We start from the raw sequence: 19367 nt of genomic DNA, 5'->3' as shown, positions 1-19367 counted from the left end.
TTCATATTAATATATTAGAACTTATAATATATTAACAAATCATAAGTGTCCTTTTCTCATTTTATCTATCCAATTGTTGCGATGCCATGCAACCCAAATGGACCATGCCAAGCCGGGTCAAGTACATACTAAATATAGTTATGGACTTAGACACCTTATCCAACAGCCGGGCAGGGGCCTGGTGTAGTGGGTTAGGCCCAAGCTATGCTATTATGTGATCATATGATATGTTTATGGTATGTGGCAGTTTGGGGAGACTCACTAAGCTTCGTGCTTATAGTTTTCAGTTTTGGTTTCAGGTACTTCCGCTAGTAAGGGGAAGAACTCGGGATGACTGCATTGCACATACTACAACGTTTAGCCTGGGATGATTTACTCTGATATTGGGACATGTGATTTTGATACAGTGCTTTGATATGATGTTTTGAGATACTATCATATATGTTTTTATGAGATGTTTTGGTTATCATGGTATTATTTATAAATTAAAAATGAAAAATTTGGATCGTATTTTTGGGATGTTACAATAGGCTCAACCAAGAAGCACTTAATCCCTTAAGTCCTTAACCCATTCAATCCATAAGAGCTTATAACAATAAAACCAACTTAAAGGTTGGTGCTTTTTAGACATGCATGTCAAATGCATGTCTTGGACTCACATTAGGTTACAAATGGGGATTATGGCCGTCTGGTTCAAACAACCAACCAAACTTCAGATCCAAACCATGAATTACTCCAAATGATCCAAAGATTCATAAAGTTACAACCTTTATGAAATCCCACCATCCCATCTATCAAGATCTAGAAGAAAATGGGACAAAACTCAAGATCTAACAACCTAGTAACAAAAAGGTGGAGCCTTGAACGCTTACAAGGGTCCAAAATCGAGCTTGGAAGGGAGATAGGGACTTGCTTGTTGATCCTTGGCTTACTCCTTCTTGCTTCTTCCTTCAAAATCTCCCAAAAGCACTCAAGAAAGCTTCAAAAATAGAGTAAAAGGAATTGAGGTTTCTTCATAGCTTAAGAGGTTGGTGGAAGCTGACGGTGAGCTAACCCCAACCTTCTCATTCCTTTAAATATGCTGAAAACCTTGAAAATTAGGGTTTAAGGCCTCAGTGTCGGCCACACCGTGGCTTATACCTGCCACATCGTGGCGAGTGAGTAGTGACCCACAACAAAAAATGCATCGCCACACCGTGGCATCCCCTCAAAACCAAAATTTAATTTAAATAAAATGTAATTTTAAATTTAGATGTTACATAGAATTAGTGGACTTCAACTTATAGTTGGTCCTTCGTTGGCTTTTAGCTTAAAGCTGGTCCACTACTGGGTATCTTGGCCTTTAGCTGATATATGGAGTGCCCTCAACCCCGAAACATTTTGACCATCAACTAATAGCTATCCTGTCCTATGTATCTTGGCCTATATTTAACAAATTGACCACCCTCAACTCTCACCTCGAGCGTGATTGCGGTTAGATAACGGGATATAAATGATAATCTTAGAGTTTAGAAAACGCAGAGGATGTTGTGTCTGTGATATCCTAAGGGAAATGGCTTAAAGAATAAGCTCCAGGAGATGTTTGATCTTTGAATTTGGAAAGGAAGTGGTTTGATATCTGAGAGAGAAAAGAAGTGAATTGTGTCAACTGTGAATGAGAATGAACATAATTCGTGTATTATATATAAAAGGAAGGATAAGGTTTTGAGTTGATGTTTGCCTTGGTTTGTGTAATTATCACATTGGGAGCTCAAATATCCTATCAATTTGCATAAATATCTAAGATTTGAGAGGGGATTGTGGCCAAAAAGAAGGTGAATTCGGCCAAGTATGACCGAAATCCCTTAACTAATCCACAAGGTGATGATTTCAGTCCTAATGGGCCCTCTTGACATGTGTTTTCGGTCCTAAAGTATGTCCATGAAGTGATTTCGGTCCTAGGTGGATCTATGAAGGAGATTTCGGCCTTAGTGGAGTGTCAAAAACCGAAAACCCAAAGTTTATAGATTCCAAAAACCGAAATCTAAATGGTGGGGTATTTAATTTGGATATTAACTTAACCTTTTGACTTATGTTGACCCATATTATCCCATTTCAACATGGTACTTAGTATATATAAATATATTAACCTATATTATCATGGCTTTCAATTTATATACACATGATAACATATACATACCCTCATGGTTAATGATGATTTAATGTAACAAAGTTACAATGTACACTTTCAAAATATATTCGTATAAGAACTTATATAAACATGCCCTAATGACATTCAAAGTTCTATTGTATCAATGCTATGATGTGAATTCACTTATACATTATTACAATTTAGACTTGTTTGTTTTAGAACTTTCTGGTTATTACACATGTGAAATTTTAAAACATACTTAAGTTAAAAATATAAAAGATTTATAAATTAAGTTTCTTTTTTAATTATTTTATTTTTCAAATTTGTAAACTTAAGTGCAAAATTGAAAACTTTTCGGCAAACTTTAAGTATTAACACATCTAAAATGGTTGTCTATTCATAGACTTAAAGACTTTTTATGTAAAAGCCCTTTTATATATATATATATATATATATATATATATATATATATATATATATATATATATATATATATATATATATATATATATATATATATATATATATATATATATATATATATATATATATATATATATATATATATAATCTTAGTGCCAAATGCCATTTTTCTAGAATATGATTATAATGATGTCATGTGACATCCTTAGAAAAATATTCATATTTTATACGTATAAAATATATAAATATCAATATTCATATTTTGTTTTTTTATTTTTAATCATTAATCACTACATTAATAAAGATAATAAATTTTCTTATTATTTAGATGATACCATCTTACAATCATCTTAACCATATTCTATTAAAAAATAAAAAACAAAATAAAAATATGAATCATTCAAGTTTCATTTATTTATGTATAATATGATCATATATTGACATTCATACTTCAATGTAGTTTAGTATTGAATTTTGAATTGTTTTTATTTTAACAATCTACTTTCATTGTCTATCTTATAACCCGTGTGTTTTCGCGTGTGTCTAACTTTGTATGTGTGTGTGTGTGTCTATATATATATATATATATATATATATAGTATGTTAAGTGTTTTTTAGTTAATTTGTAAGAATGAGTAAATTAAAAAATTAATTTTGTAACATCCCAAACTCACTAATAAAAATTTTCATTTTTGAATCATCAAATTCACACAATATTTGTTCCAAAATTCATCATAGTAAAATGTATCACAATCATCAGAGTAAAATAACAATCATCAATGCAGAAAATCATTAGGAGGATGTAGTGCAGTCAAACCAAACCCTTCCTTTTGGAACTGGAAGTACTTGAAAATGTTTAAACCACAAAACCGTAAGCACAAAGGTTAGTGAGTTTCCCAAAATACAACATACCATATATATTATTGGGCCCAACCCTACATGAACGCTATGATCAAACCATAATCTTACATTTACTCCCAGATTACAATGCATTCGTAACCTTTGTGCCATAATCCAACCATGGTATTCCAGGGAAATCACAAAGACAACCAAGTGTTGTGATCCTACCACAGTCTTTCGTAGAAGTGATGTGGTCTAACCACAGTCTTTCATGCAAGAGTCACAAAGAAAATCTAGCAACGTATATAGTATAGTGAGAAGACTCACTTGTCTCACGAAGTCATATAAACTACATCTTAATGTCACACAACATGTGCTACGACACACCCAGAGAACCAAATAAGGTCTAACCTTAGTCTATACTCTAAAACTAGCAATTTAACCAAAATTCGACCCAGGTCAACAAGTCAACGGTCAGCATCATCATCAGCTGACCCTCACGTTGTGACCAATCCACGGTCAATTGGTCATGTCATAAGAAACTCACTTGACCCGATTCCAAACTCGGTCACGATCCAACTCAGCCAACTTAATCTCGACCCAAGATATCGTCACGTTGTGATGGACAAGTCATCACGTCGTGATAAAATCTATCCACAATAACTGGGAAATCCCTAGTAGTCGTCACCTCGTGGCAAGGAGGCTGTCACGTCGTGAAAATAGGTTTTCTCAGATTAATGGATTCAACTCTTAATCCATTAAGCCATCCATCCAATCCTTCGAGAAGGCTTCCTAATGTCCAGTTAAATCTAAAGATTGAAGCTTTTCAACCATGCATGCCCATTGTGAGTCTAAGACTCAGACTATGTTAAAAATGAAGAAACGTCACCAAAGATCTCATACATGGGTCCAATACACTAACAAACTCCAGATATGAACCATATAACACTCAAAGGGCCTCAAGGATCCATAAAGTTTCCAACTTTATGGAATCCCACCATATCAACTTGCTCAAACTTGAAGATAAAGGGACAAAAGCTTAGATCTAGCAATCTAGAGCAATACAGTTTGGGTGTGAAACACTTACAAAGGTCAAGAGATGCCCAAATGAAGTCCCAAATCTTGCCAACATGCTAACAACATTACCAAGGTCTTCTTTTTCCTTCAAAAGCAACCAAAAGTACAAAGAGCTCAAAATAGAGGAAAAGGATTAGGGTTTTCTTCAAGGGCTTAAGAGGTGATGGAGGATGAGAGTGAAGGAAAACCTATCCCCTCACTTCCTTTAAATAGGGTCCAAGTCCGAAAATTATGGTTTGCCCCTGATCAGGTGTCACGTCGTGACACTTAAACGAGACTCCTATCTCTTGCGACTATGTCATGACATGAAGATGCTTCCCTTAGGTCATGACCCACCCAAAACTCATATTTCACTTAAAATTTCATATCTCGAAGATCCGGATGTTACAAAATTAATATAGTAAAATAATTATTTATTTTGAACAAAGTACTTAAATTTAGACATAGATATTCAATTCAGCTTGACTTTAAGGTAGTGTTTGACAGTGGGATAAGTTGAACAGAACAAAATTGAACCGGACTGAACAAAACTTGACTAGACTGAACAAATTGTTTGTTATGCATTTGGTATGACAAGGAAAATGAATTAAAAAACGGTACAATTACCAAATTGTCATCAATATTGTTAAAATACATATAGACTATAGACTGTTTATATTTTTTAAACCTTACTCTAGTTAATTATAAGGGCTATCATATCCAATATATATATAAAAAAAACTAACCAAGAAGAAAACCCAAATACTGTTGATTGGATTTGGCAGATTTATCTTGGGAACCATTAATCTTCCACTTTAACACTTTCTTCATATATATTATATTGAAATAAATAAAAAGGTACCAATTAGATCTTAGTCATTCATATGATTTTGGATGAGGGACTTGTTCAAAGTTCTATCATGTTCCTATCTGTGTCCAGCAAACACCACTTCAAAAGGTTTTGTTATGTAATGTTAATTCAGTTCCGACCACCAAATGATGCTTAACATAAGTAGGTCTATGTATTAGCATGAGTTTGCGAGGCCCATAAATAAATAACAATCTAGGACTAGGGGTTTAGGATTCCTAGGTTTATGGACTTGGGTCCATTAACAGCCTGCCCAACAACAACCAAGAAAGTATTCAACAAAACGACACCGCTGCATAACTGTAACCGGATAACATAACTAATCCTCTCAGATCGTCAGCCAGTTCCACGAACGGTCGAAAAAACGATGTCCGTCTCAGCAATCTTCGGCGTCCAAATCGCCGCCACCTCCTCAATCCCTCCTCTCCGTCAATCATCCTACAACGGTGCCACAAGGGTTGCTTCGCCGGAAGTCAAGTATGGCCGTGAAATTGGAGACAATATAGGGTTAATGATAGAATGCTCATCGAGGCCACAAAAGAAGGCGACAGCACACCACCGGAAAACAAGGCCGAAGAAGACGGCGGCGTGGGACAGAAACCGTGGGCCTGCGGTTTACCCACCTCTGCCGGACCTTCCCCCGGAGTGGACTCTCGTCACTGACCAGGCCGTTGAAGCTTCTCCGTCATCAACGTCGTCACCACCTGCTACTGCGTAGGATTTCTTTCTTGTTACTTTAAATTTCAAGAAATTTTAATGAATGTCTGGTTGATACTTTGTTTAGTGCTTTTGATTATGTTGCTGTTATGAAATGAGACGTAAGTAAGCAAGTGAACTTTTTGCACACAACGTGTTCGACGTTATTCCTGAATCCTGACAACCAAAATTGCCGACAAATGTTCTGTTTTGTGTATTATCATCACTTCTTATCTTCAATCCGATTGCATAGCTTTTGATTTTGTTTATCTTGTATACATTCTGCAATCTGCATAACCATCCAACATCGTCTCCCATTCAAAATTCGTAGATTTTGTGCTTCAATTTTGCCCAATGATATTATTCAATCTAATAATCCCAAACAGAAACTAATCAACAACCTAAAGACACCGAATTTTTATGTGGAAAGACCTTCAAAACAAGATTAAAAACCAAATGCTATTTTAGCTTGCTTAAATATGTAATTTGACATAATTAACCATAACCGAATTGTGTAACCATTGCGGATAAAATAAAAGGTATTAATAAATATTCTCCTACATTTTATTCCTACACATCCTCCTACCATATTGACAAGTGGATTAGATTAGTATTAATTTCACTGAATATGTCATTAAATGTGACACATGTCAACATTTGATATGATAGAAGGATGGATAAGAATAAAATGTAGGAGAATATTTAATTTCTTGTTAATAAAACTAATCTTTATAAACGACCTCATTAACAAAAAATATATTTTATTTCTTTTTATGAAAACTGACCACTTTCTCCGGAGCTCTGCATTCCGGAGTAGTTAGGTCCGTTCTTAAACATTTCTAGACTGTCTTCCAAAATAATTGCACTAAATATACTTTGTTTTCCATCATTTTTTCACCTACAACCAAGATTTCAGAATTATTTGTTAGCCTCCATGTGTTCATCAAATCGAGAGCACAAAGAAAGTTTTGCTAATCCTTATATGTACTTCCATGGCCTTAAAAGAACCAACCTGACAAGTTTCACCAACATCAAAAACAGTGGCCCAGACAAGATTTTGTTTTTGGGTAGGCTAAACAAATTACAAAATATAAACACGTAGTAAAATACTTCAAATGATAACAAAATTTAACAATTTATGCATTTTAAAAGTAAATTGTTTATTTAAAGTGCATACGACGCTCTCTTACACCATTAAAATTATCTAAAATGGAGTTTAAACTAAAAATCTTAGTGATATCCTTCTCGATGTAAAGAACCAAACTATTAACAATAAAATAATCATCCATCTTATTGCGTAGTCTATTCTTCATAATTTTCATGGCGGAAAATGCACGCTCAGTAGACATAAGAAGGGTCATCACTAGCCGAATCAATCTGTCAACAAGATAGTAACGACTCGTTTTTCGGTCTTTACCAAACCTTGACATACTTCAACAATAGATGACAACTTTCATAAAAATGGATGTTGCTTCACATAAGCTTCAAAGCGCTTCAACTGAAATATTAAAACATCAATTTCTTGTCTTATGAAATCAAGATAATAATATTTTTTTGCTAGTTTGCAAATAGAATCAAAATTGAAGCGTTTATATTTCCTTTTCGGATCCAAAGCAACACTAATTTCTAAAAGCTATACAACTCTTTCATTAAACCTTGTGTCAATATCCTGTAACTGAAAATCAATTGTTTCATTAAATATATCAAAATGATAATGATGCTTAATAGTAATATGACTTCCCTTCATATTGCTTCTCCCTTCAAAATAAGGATCTTCGAATTCTGGAATATAAATACATGCTTCTTACAAAACTCAATGACATCATCAAGACAAGAGCCTCATTCATTATCTCTAAGGGTTACAATTAGTTTCTTTTATTGTAAAGCTTGAAAAGAATATCATTAATTCCCAAAATTAGTTTCATCACATGTAAAATAAAAACAAACTCAAAAGATGTCATTCTTTTCAATGCAATACTAACATCACCTTTTGTTTTATAATTAGAGCTCACTTTTTTTATGTTTTCCAAAACTGTACAAGTTGGATTATACATCCGAAGAAGACTACTAATATAAATAAAATGAGAGCTCCAACAAGTGTCTCCGACACACTTTGAAGTACCAATTTGATTAGCCTCTTTACCAGTTTTAATTTCAACATATTCTAGCAATTCTGCAATTTCAGCAACTTGTAGTTCATATTGGCGTGTACAAGAAGCACCTATGACAATCCCCTGAAATGAAAGAAAACAAACAACATCTATTGATGTTTTCACCCTTAGGCTATTCTTTTCAGTTTGATCATCAGACTGTTTTGCATCACTTTATTACTATGTACTGATTGATTCACAAAGTATCACAAAATCTTCAAGTATTCACACTTTCACCAAAAACACTCACTAGTTCTTGGACCGTGAACCCCCTCCCAAGCTTAAAAAACGTGAGTATATCTTTTATCTCCTAGTTATACTTGTTAAACTCTTGATTCTAGCCTTAGATCATCATAAAATACATGAACATCAAGGGTTTACGGCCGTAAACCCTTGCATGGCCGTAAACTCTTGTGTTGTTGGATGTTTTGGCCCTTTAACTCCCTTATATTCGAGCCTAGAATCGAAAGCACTTGTTGGATGCTAGATAAGACCATAAAACACCTCGTTTGCAAGTCCTCCCATGAGTGTACGACCGTAAACTCATTGACCGTACACTCTAGGGCCGTAAACCCCTTAGGCCGTAAACACAATGGCCTTAAACTCCATTGTGTGGTCGTAAACCTCTTAGATGCAATCATTTGTGATTAAAACACTTCAATCCAAGTGTTTCCTAGTCCCTAAGGTGGTTTCCTTGAAGGATTAGTTGTATATACACTACTTATATCCATATATGTATCATTATATGCTTATTAGGATCCGTTTGTGCTTGAGGCTTCACTTGACACTTAATATCCTAAATCGATCTTTTATTCGTATCACTCACTACATGTGAGTTCATACCCCTTAACTTTCCTTTTAAATGATTTTAAATGCTTTTAGGGGGGGGGGGGGATACAAGTTGATAACATTATAGTTGTTATATCAATCACATGTGATTAATAACTATCAAACAAATGGATTTTCTTATACTTCAACTGATTTATGAAACAAACTCTTCAAAACATTTTATAAACTGACATCAAGTCATCTGTTACCTTTCAAATGGTTAAAACTCTTTTATATGTTAAAATTTTTATTAAACTCTTTTAAACTTATATATATTGTCAAAATCATGTCTATATAGATATAGTTATATAAGTAAAGTTGAAAGGACTTAGGACTGATAACTCACTTTATTTCATGTTCCTTGTTTGGTTGTGGACTTAGGGTATCCGGTTATTTGTCCGAGTGTCGTTTGAATCTTAGTTATATATTATGTATATGTGTATAGATATAAAAGTTCCTAAATCAGTTCAACACCTTTGGGTAGCAAAGGTGTACAAACATATACAAACATACTCAGTCGTTCAAATAACATTACTAGTAAACTATAATAGGTATAGTTTAGAGGTTTACTACTCACTATTTCTAGTACAATGAAATATACAAGAGTCAGTTCATTCATGAGTCAATACAAACTTACTATTATGAGAAACAGAAAGAACATACTATGATGAGAAACTAAGAGAACATACACTACACTATACAAGAGAACATACTATATACTAGAACAGAGAGAACATACAATACACTAGATCATACTATACAAACACTAGAATACTATAACATTAATGTGAGCCACTTCTTCATGGCATGGAAATCTACTGCTGTGTCACGTTTTGTAACCAGAGTCTCCTGGAGGAAGAGCATGGATTTGTGTATAGATCTATACGTGATTGACCATCCTACACCTTACTGCTAGCTACAGTGGGACCTGCAGGTCTACGGGTGACGAATGTCATACCATTTCGGTGTCTTCGAACATCGTGTTTTATCAGTCAATCAAGTATGGTTACAACTATATCACATTTTACCTTAATTAAAACAATTGTTTTAAGGTACGTAGTTAGTACAACGGTAGTTGCTATATACAAATACTACAAGTACATCTTTATTATTTTCCCATTACATTCACAATGTGATCTTCTCACATAAACGCTGATGTAAACTATATTTTTGGTAAATGATAGTCTGTCTTTGGAAAAACACTCACTTTTACAAAGGAACAAACATACAAAACAATTGTGTCTTGGTAGAAGACTACATTTCAGTTAAAGTAGAAAATATAAGATTTTCTAGGACATACAAACATTTACTACAAACACTTGCAAACATTTACAAACACTTACATACAAACAATGACACTAAAATACTTATGAACTCACCAGCTTTAATGTTGATCTATGCTTTCAAAATAACTTGTATTCTCAGGTCACCAGTAGACAGGTACCGATGACCAGATTTTGAGAAGACGAAGCTTTCAAGACTCGTATTTATTTTGATTATTCATTTTTGGTGTCTTATAAACTATACACAGAACACACTTGTATTAAATTATAATATTAATGCAATGGATGATATTGTTGTTTGTTTATTATTATGCATTGTTGTGATACTGTACATGACGTCATCCTCCCCAAAACGTTTCTACCATTCCGGTTTTGGGGTGTGACACATGCTAGTAGTGATCTTCATAGGTACGGTCTATAGCGTTTGATTTGCGCATGCTAGTAGTGATCTTCATGTTCATATAGACAGAAATCATCAGACCATATCTATAACGTTGGATTTGCGCATGACAAAGAACATTTAATCTTGGTCCTAGTTCCTATTGAGGCTGAAGAAATGTATTGAGGAAAGAGGCTAGGACACCACGTTCTAGAATTGGTCGAAGTAGATTTATAGAACATTTGTTCTAGCATGCGTGCAAATCATATGGAATGTTTGGTTTTAAACAATATTTGGGTAGAATTCAATACATAATTGGATCTATACCTAGTGAATGTAGTTGGCTTGAGAATACTGATCACACAAAACATGCAAAAGCTTTTTCCTTGACATTAACGATCATTCATATTTATAGGGGTGAACAAAATTTACCGATAACAACACTCATTGAGGGTATCCGTGAGATGATTCAACACATTTATATTCAACGTAGTGACTTTGGAGGTAAAAAGGTGAATATAATAATATATTCTTTAGTTGTTGAATGAAAAAAATGCTAATATTTTTTTTTTGTAAGACGGCATACAAGAAATGTGTCACACCACAATTTTGACGTAAGAAATTTCAGGAACAATGGTCTTTGTAAATCTTCAACTTTGTACTTGTACATGTGGAAAGTGACGGAGTTGCGGTATCCCTTGTGGCCACACGATAGAAGCAATCCGATTATTAAACATGCCAGAATGTTACCATATCGTTCATATTTATTTGACGTTTGTAGTGTATACAACTAGATGCCGAATGAAAATGATGCATCATCTACCACAAAAAAGTAGAAACTCATTTCCACCTACCACCTTCACTTTACAACCTATTACCTACCACCTTTAATTTATCACCTATCACTTTCAATTTACCACCAACTACCTTAGACACTATTTAAGTGTTGTAATACTATTAGACTCTTATTTATTTAAAAATGAGTTCATATAAATTTGGCGTTTGGAATTGTGAAGAGAAATATTGTTAGAATTGTCCTAGTATTAAATCAGTTTATGAAGGTCCGAATAAACCACTACTAGTTAAGATGACCGATAACATTTTTGAAGCGATGACACAAACTAAAGAAACCAACTGAAAGGACTCAGGAATGAGTCTTTATTTACCGCTCATACTTTCTATCAGCACATGTGAAAGGAAAAGAACACACTGAATAACTCAAACTAAAAGATGTTGAAAAGTGGATTAGTCGTGCAGATGCAATGATTGATACACTTCAAGAACAACATGATCGTATTGCAGATGTTGTTAGAATTAGAGGGTGTTTTATTAAACGTGAACGAGGTATGCATCCTTTACAATTTTTGAATGTGTTGCTCGAAAATTAAGTATGTTTAGCTTCTTGAAGGTTACTTTATCGTTCTCTGAGGTTCTTTAATGAAAATGAAAATTGAAAAGTATTATCATTCATGAAAACCATACAAATCTAAATATTAATGTTTAAAGTCACATCATATTTTCTTTCTTTATACTTGATTCTCATGATTATCTGAGACTTGCATACGGTGCAAACAATTAGTGTCTATATGGACTCCAAACAATTGCATGTAGCTTCCAGTTAATTCAAACTCAGTATCATCCATTTCAGCTCGCTCCTTTACTGTTGCACTTACCCTGTGTGCTTTGATTCTTTCCACTAAGCTGAGAAACTCTTATAAATCTTCAGACATTGTAATACGTAGTTTTTGCATATTATAAAGCACCAACTTTAAATGCTTATTGGTTGTTGAAGATGGTAATGAGGTTTCTAATACCAACAATCGTTCTTACACACGTTGACAATCATGAATCATTTCTAACATCGTCATATCAATAAAACATGTCTTATTGGTATAGGTGGTGTAGTAGTGAATATTGAATATTGTTATAAGAAAACATAAAGCTCTTTAAAACATTCATATGCTTCAAAAAAATTAATCATTTTAAAAAGATGTTTTGTCCGTGAAGTTACATGCTGCGCTAATCTGAAATAATAGCTTTGTTTAGGTTTGACTCACTCGCATCTTTGGAAGTTCTATTTGCTTTCATTTTAATGTTTAAAAACCTCTTTATTTTCCTTATTAGTTTTCATGTTTGACTTTGATGTGTGTGGCTTTTTTCTGCAAGAAAAATGTATATTTGAATATTATAAATTACTAATATAATAAAAATATTCAAATTCAGACTCACCTTAATCGATTCTAATTATGAAAGTTCTTGTAGATGTGCCATAATATCCTTGTATCTAAAACTCATTTTTTCAGCAACACTCGCAAATTGTTCACGGGTACTTTTGTACTGATTCAACATAATGTTTCAGAATTCAGATTTCAAACTGATTGGACAAGATTGGCTGTACGCAAATTACTACTACTTAAAAGTATAACACAACAGTGTACTCTATAAACAAAGTATTTTTCTAAATAAACAAAGAATCCATTTGATAACATATCATATTATTCCAGAATAGAACTTCGCATTCCAAAAAATATAATATCATTGCAGACATCTCTTAACATTTGGGGGTGTATTTTTAAGGCTGTTTGGGCTACCAACAGTTACTAGCACACATAGGAGTCAAGATCACTCATGGTAAATTCATGTAATTAAGCCATGTTTGACATGGACAAAGGGACAACTTGCTGAAATTAAACTATATATTAAAGTAGCTAACAAGGAAAAAATGAAGATTAAATGTGTTTTGAATGTTAAGTATGTTCAAAGTGTGGCTACAAATGTAATTTTATCTGAAGTGTGGAGTAGCTAGGCTTAGATTCCATATCATTTTTTTTTCTTAATTAATAGCAACTATATTATATTGAAATTATCTTCTTCAAAGTTCTTGTACAATCACTTGTAATTGCAAAAACATTAATTATTACAATTTCCATAACCCAACATCAACTAATTAAACTGTCTCAAAGGGTTTATACTTCTTGACATCTGTCAACAAACCCTGCACAGATCCAATAGCTGCAACCAACGAAACCACCAAACAAACCCAGCTCAGAATCTTCAACCACACCCATGTGAACGAAAATCTTGGAATCTTAGCCCTCGCAATATACATCTCTATCGGGAAATACACAGTCAATGGATAGAAAGAACCTGCTCCAATCAACCCTAAGAAGCTATTGAAAAATGGAAAGATCATCGCTATCACAGCAGTCATTATCACATACGCTGTTCTCCAAACCAACCTAAACATGTTGATGTAGTATTCTCCACAAAATGGCACGTTTACAATATGTTCTGTTGTTATGAACTTGCTATCTGGCCATTGTTGTCTGCATTTCATCTCGAAGAAACCAAATAAAGGTTGACAGAAGACTTGGTATGCTCCGATGAGGTGGATCGCGATGCAGACGTTGGCAAAGTCAATGAGCCAAAAGGGTTCGTAGAACCCAAATCCAGTTAAGAAGTTTCCTGGTGCGTCGTTTCCGAATGCAGCGTAGCCTACGCAGCCGCAGAGGACGTAAAATATGGTGGTTGTTGAAACTCCGGCGAGTGATGCTTTTTTCATCACCTTGTTCTCCGGTGGATACGATTTCAATGTGTCCTACAGGTTTAGGTTACGACTTGACGTTAAAAGTCAAAACACCAACTGGAAGGAAAACAGATACAAACTTTGGATTTTGTTTGGTTTTGTTTCTGAGTAATTTACATTTTTAGCCCCCAAGTATAGATGTTATTTACAATTTTGATCCCAATTTTTTTTCTTACGACTTTGGTCCTTGTTTAAGGGTTTTTTAAAGCCTTTGGTACTTTAGAATTATACTTTTGGGATAAAATAAAACTGAAAGAAACAGCTAAGGACTAAAAGTCGTTAGTTTACTTGAAATAATGGCAAATAGACGTTATAAAAACTCAAATAAGAGCCAAAATGATTTAAAAAAAAAACAAATTACAAAATTCAGAATCAAACACACTTAATTTATACATTTCATTCATGTATATGTATATCAAATAAAATGTTTTGGTTTTCTTGTTTCTTACAATCTACATGATTATGTTATTTGTTACTATTGTAAATATTTATATATAATCAAGCATTTCTATTCAACATATTCTTTAAAGCTCTACTATATAATTGTAAGGACAATAAGGCATCAAATTCTTGCTAACGAAAACAAGGACACTCACCTTCCTTTTCACTTATCTTATCAAATATAGAAGAAGCGAATATATTCTTTTTTTAAATCTGAGGTACAATTATAGTATAAAATAGTAAGGATGAGTGTACGAAAGAAAAAGGATGGCAGAAAATAAAAGTAGAAAAATAGAAAAAGAATATATGTATGCTATTCTTAAAGAGAAAAACAATGGTCTTGCTCTTATCTTTGAAACTTGACAGGTCCAATTGCAAACACATTTGATGGTTGTTAGCCCATTTTAGTTTTGAGGTCCATAGTTGATTGGTACACAAGAATAATTACACGTGGATATGCCCCACCTTCAACTTTCTTTTTCATTAAATATTATTAAATATATTTACATGTTAGTAAAATATGGTTATTAAGATTCCAAACGAAGACATAAATATGTCAGAGAAAAATTAGTCATTTTTATCGTTAATAAAATTTTTGATAATAAACTTGTTACATACATAAACGAATAATATACACATGCAATATGTAATGGGCCATAGTCTAAAGTCAGCCAGATAATACGATATGTAAAGACGAATCAAATAATTTCGAAAAAAAAAGTTATCATCGTGTTTAACGTTTATTTTGCAATACTTAACATAATCGATGTTTTCATTTCTTTCATCTAATGAATATTCCTTCATATTACCATCATTATTTTCTTCATTAAAATGTGCGATCTAGCTACATGCATGGGGTCTAGTTTTTATATATTCCTTTTCTTTTTCTATAATGAAAACAAAAACAAGACATGTTACAAATGAATTACTCATTTATTGGATGCAAAACAAAATCATAGGCAAAGACAGCTCAACAACTACATATATATAATTATAATGTATATGTGTTTCATAATATTTACACGTGTCACTATCTCCACCTCCTTATACGTTATGTAATAAACAACCAATCATACTAGAGAGTTATCTTGCAACATATAATTGTTTTTGTGTTCAAAAATAGTTAAAGACATTTTGGCATTTTGCAAAAAAATAATAGCTTATTTGACATGTAACTATTATATGATAACAACTTAGTTTATTTATTTTAGATATATGAAAAATGATATTTTAAATGAGATTGGATTCAAATATATAGTTTTTCTTCATAATAATAATTAATGTTTTAAAATATTATATTGTATAACATTTAAAACTATAAATTACCATATATTAAAAAAACTTTTATATATAAACCATTCCTTATTTTAAATAAACATACATATATATGGATGTTGATTTATGTACACATGTCACGTATGCATACTATTTATACAGAAAGTCGGCAATCTTTCGTTATTTGATCAACAACAATATTTTATGTGTACACACTTCAGGAGAAAAGATGACTATTTATGGCAAAGATAATTTTTATAACATAAAATCATATTCTTATCTTATCCAAAATAATAACTCCAACCTTAAGTCGGTGTCAAAACATTAAGTCTTATAAATTCTACAAGTCATTCTAAATTCGTATACATCCCTATCCAAACGACTTCCTTCGTAACATTTATTCAAAAAAATAAAAAACAAAAATCTGTTATATATAACATTTCAAAATTGAGATTCTATGTTGTTTATTTATATATTATTGCACCTTTGTTTTATTTACCATCTTTTTTTGTTATATAATAAAAATAAATAAGATTCTAAGTCAAACAAACACGCAACCAAGAATATCCGTATGCAAGTTCTTATCTTTCATGAAAATTGAATTGTTATGTATAATTAAATCTATGAAAAATAACATATAAATAAAAAAAATTACCTGAATCTCAATGAGAACAGTAGAATAAGCATAAGCAAATGCAATATCACCGATGGCTTGAAATGTTCTCCAAATCTTCTCAGCTCCGGTCACGTCAACTCCGACTTCTACTCCGGTTAGGCTTGTCCTTACATGTCCTCCGCCTATATAATTAGCATCATATTCAATTCTCTTTTCATTTTTCTTTTTCTTTTTTGTATTTTCAATAATAACAGTTACCTTTACATTAATTGTGTTATAACTAAAAGTCAATGTTTATATATACTGATTTTCGTATACTATGTATTTACAAAATATATAGTAATATATAATAAATAATCAAATATATTTAATTTACCTGCAACTTTTGCTATTGATAACCCAAGTCCAATCGAAGAATAAGCAAAAGACATAACAGCAGCAACTATCGACAACCACGAAAGCTTATGAAAATTCGGAATTTGACTCAACACGATTTGAATTGCTGCAAATATCATCATGTATGGATAGTTTGACAATTTACAATCCGCTTCATGTCCCTTATCATGATAACAGTTTGATTTTCTCACAGCGCTGTAACAAATACAAAATTATTTATAGAAATATATTATATAAAACAAAGATTATCTTGAAATTTAATTCTATTTACATAATTGACTTAAATATTATTCTATTTTTACTTACACCATACTGATAGAAGCAGTGATTGTGTATCCGATTGTTACACCCACAAGATTAACATATTGAGCTATTCCACATAATTGCACCTTCTTCCCACCTGTGAAACGCATGTTAAAAAGACCATTTTACCCCTCGTTTGTATCAAAACAAAGATAGTATTAAAACTTATAATGTTTATACGTAGGTACCTAGACTAGCCTGAACGACATCCATATAAGTGTAGTTACGCTTGCCGGAGACAGGGTCAGGTGCCCGGTAGGAGTCGGCGAGGAGGGTGGAGGTGAAGTAAGTTATGAGGGAAAAGGCCATGAGGACGGCGGGTCCGGCGACCCACCCCAACTGAGCGATAGCCCATGCCAGAGACAAAACTCCAGATCCTATGACAGCAGTTATAATATGTGCACTTGCAGTAACCAAAGTTCCTGAAATCAAAACCATTTTTGGTGGATACATATGAAGCTTTTTGGGTGAAAGATTAATGGCGGCATATGCATGAAGAGATCAGCTCACCTGTTCTTTTTTCACGGCCATCGTCGTCGATGTTTTTGCGAAATCCATCGTCTCCTACCTCGAAAGTTGAAGCGGTGTTGTTGTAAGCGTTCTTCTTCTGAAACTGTGCATCCATCTGTTTCGATTTGCAGGTTTGAGAAGGGAGTGGAGGGGGATTTTATGGACAGAAAAAGGGGAGATATGGGCCAAGATTTTAGGGTTTTTTAATATTATTTATGGAAAATTAATAATAATTTGTTTAGAAAGAAAAAAGAAAAGAAATTGAAAACGAAATGAGCGGCGGAAAACATAAGTCAACGGATGGTCGTCATTTTGAAGTGAAGAACAGGAGTCAAATATCAAGTACCCATTTTCAAAGGTAGTCGTTGTTTCCTTTTCACCTTTTTGACATTTTATTTTCTTAATGTTTGAAACTTATACATATGGTTTCAGATAATTAGTCCAGTGTAATGATGATAAAATACGAAAAATATACTTAAAAAAATCAATGTGGTAAATACTTCAAAATTATCCATAATGCACAAATCGTACACTCTAATTGAAATCTAATGATGCTATATATATGACAATGTAAATACATATTTAATGTTGTATGTTGAATAAATATATACTATCATATAAAAATATGTTTCAGCTAGAATATATAACGATTAAATGTACAAAAAAGGAGATTATGGCAACATTCTAAGGTTTACATCTTGAGATTTTTGTTTGAGTAAATTCTTATGGTTTGGTAATTTGAACGTTTAGTTCTTAACTTATTTTTTTTTTTAATTCGGAGGTCCCTATTATTTGTTTTTGTTATGCGTTTGGTCCCTACTGTTTGTTTTTGTTACGTATTTGGTCCATAACTTACTTAAAAAGACTATTATTTAACTTGAGAGGTCCCTACTATCCAGTCTGTTAAGCTATGGACCCATTGCATGTTGTTATTATATTTTGTGTTATTTGTTGTGTATCGGTATTTTGGGGAAATTCACTAAAATTTGGGTTTACAGTTTTGGATTATGTTTCAGGTACTTCAGAAGATCGCGGAAAGGCAAAGACGTGATCGTGCACCTCTTCGTATTTTGTTTTATGATTTTGGGATTTCTCAAATGTGAAAATTATTTTGAAAACAATTTGTAAACAATGATGGTTTTGGGTTAATTTTAAAAGTTTAAAAATTTTAAAATATTTATGAATGTTACATACAAAAGAGAACTCACTAATGCTAGAGAAAAGTGATCGCCCCAACCTCTTCCTCGGTTTTATTCGAATAGGCTTAGTACACGTTTCTGAGATGCCTACTTGTCCTCGATTATGGCTGATGAATCGGGCTCCCCATGGGGCCAGGTGAAATTTCCATGTATAAGATCATTTTTAGTGACAATCTTTTTATTTGTGTGGCTTGTTTTTTGTGAAGTCTTTGATGACACTTTTTGTTTTTAATACTACTTTTTATATGTCAACTAATGACATATATTTTGTAATGATTCTATGTAACGACCCAAATTTCACTTCCGAAAATTTCATTTAAATTAAGTAGTTTGTAAAACATTTGTAGTAAAACGTCATACGATCATATCATTTCAATAAGCATATCT

General features: G+C 32.8%; 2 protein-coding genes across 2 annotated transcripts; one reads left to right on the top strand and one right to left on the bottom strand.

Annotated features, from left to right (window-relative positions):
* Nucleotides 1-5617: 5617 nt before the first annotated feature.
* Nucleotides 5618-6167, top strand: LOC111879623 (50S ribosomal protein 6, chloroplastic). The gene has a single exon (XM_023876085.3). It carries the CDS (start codon nt 5686-5688, stop codon nt 6034-6036), a length of 351 nt encoding a protein of 116 aa, XP_023731853.1. The 5' UTR covers nt 5618-5685; the 3' UTR covers nt 6037-6167.
* Nucleotides 6168-13377: 7210 nt separating this feature from the next.
* On the bottom strand, nt 13378-17939 carry LOC111879603 (amino acid permease 6). The gene is made up of 6 exons (XM_023876067.3): nt 17782-17939; nt 17460-17693; nt 17275-17368; nt 16949-17163; nt 16612-16754; nt 13378-14252 (listed from the first exon to the last, which is right to left on the bottom strand). The coding sequence occupies exons 1-6, from the start codon at nt 17894-17896 to the stop codon at nt 13602-13604; spliced, it is 1452 nt and encodes a 483-aa protein (XP_023731835.1). The 5' UTR covers nt 17897-17939; the 3' UTR covers nt 13378-13601.
* Between the last annotated feature and the right edge of the window lie 1428 nt (nt 17940-19367).

The sequence above is a fragment of the Lactuca sativa genome, chromosome 6, assembly GCF_002870075.4.
Source record: "Lactuca sativa cultivar Salinas chromosome 6, Lsat_Salinas_v11, whole genome shotgun sequence".
In the NCBI taxonomy this organism is placed as follows: Eukaryota; Viridiplantae; Streptophyta; class Magnoliopsida; order Asterales; family Asteraceae; genus Lactuca; species Lactuca sativa.
Note: the sequence above shows the minus strand (reverse complement) of the source record. Positions and strands in the feature narration are given on the sequence as shown.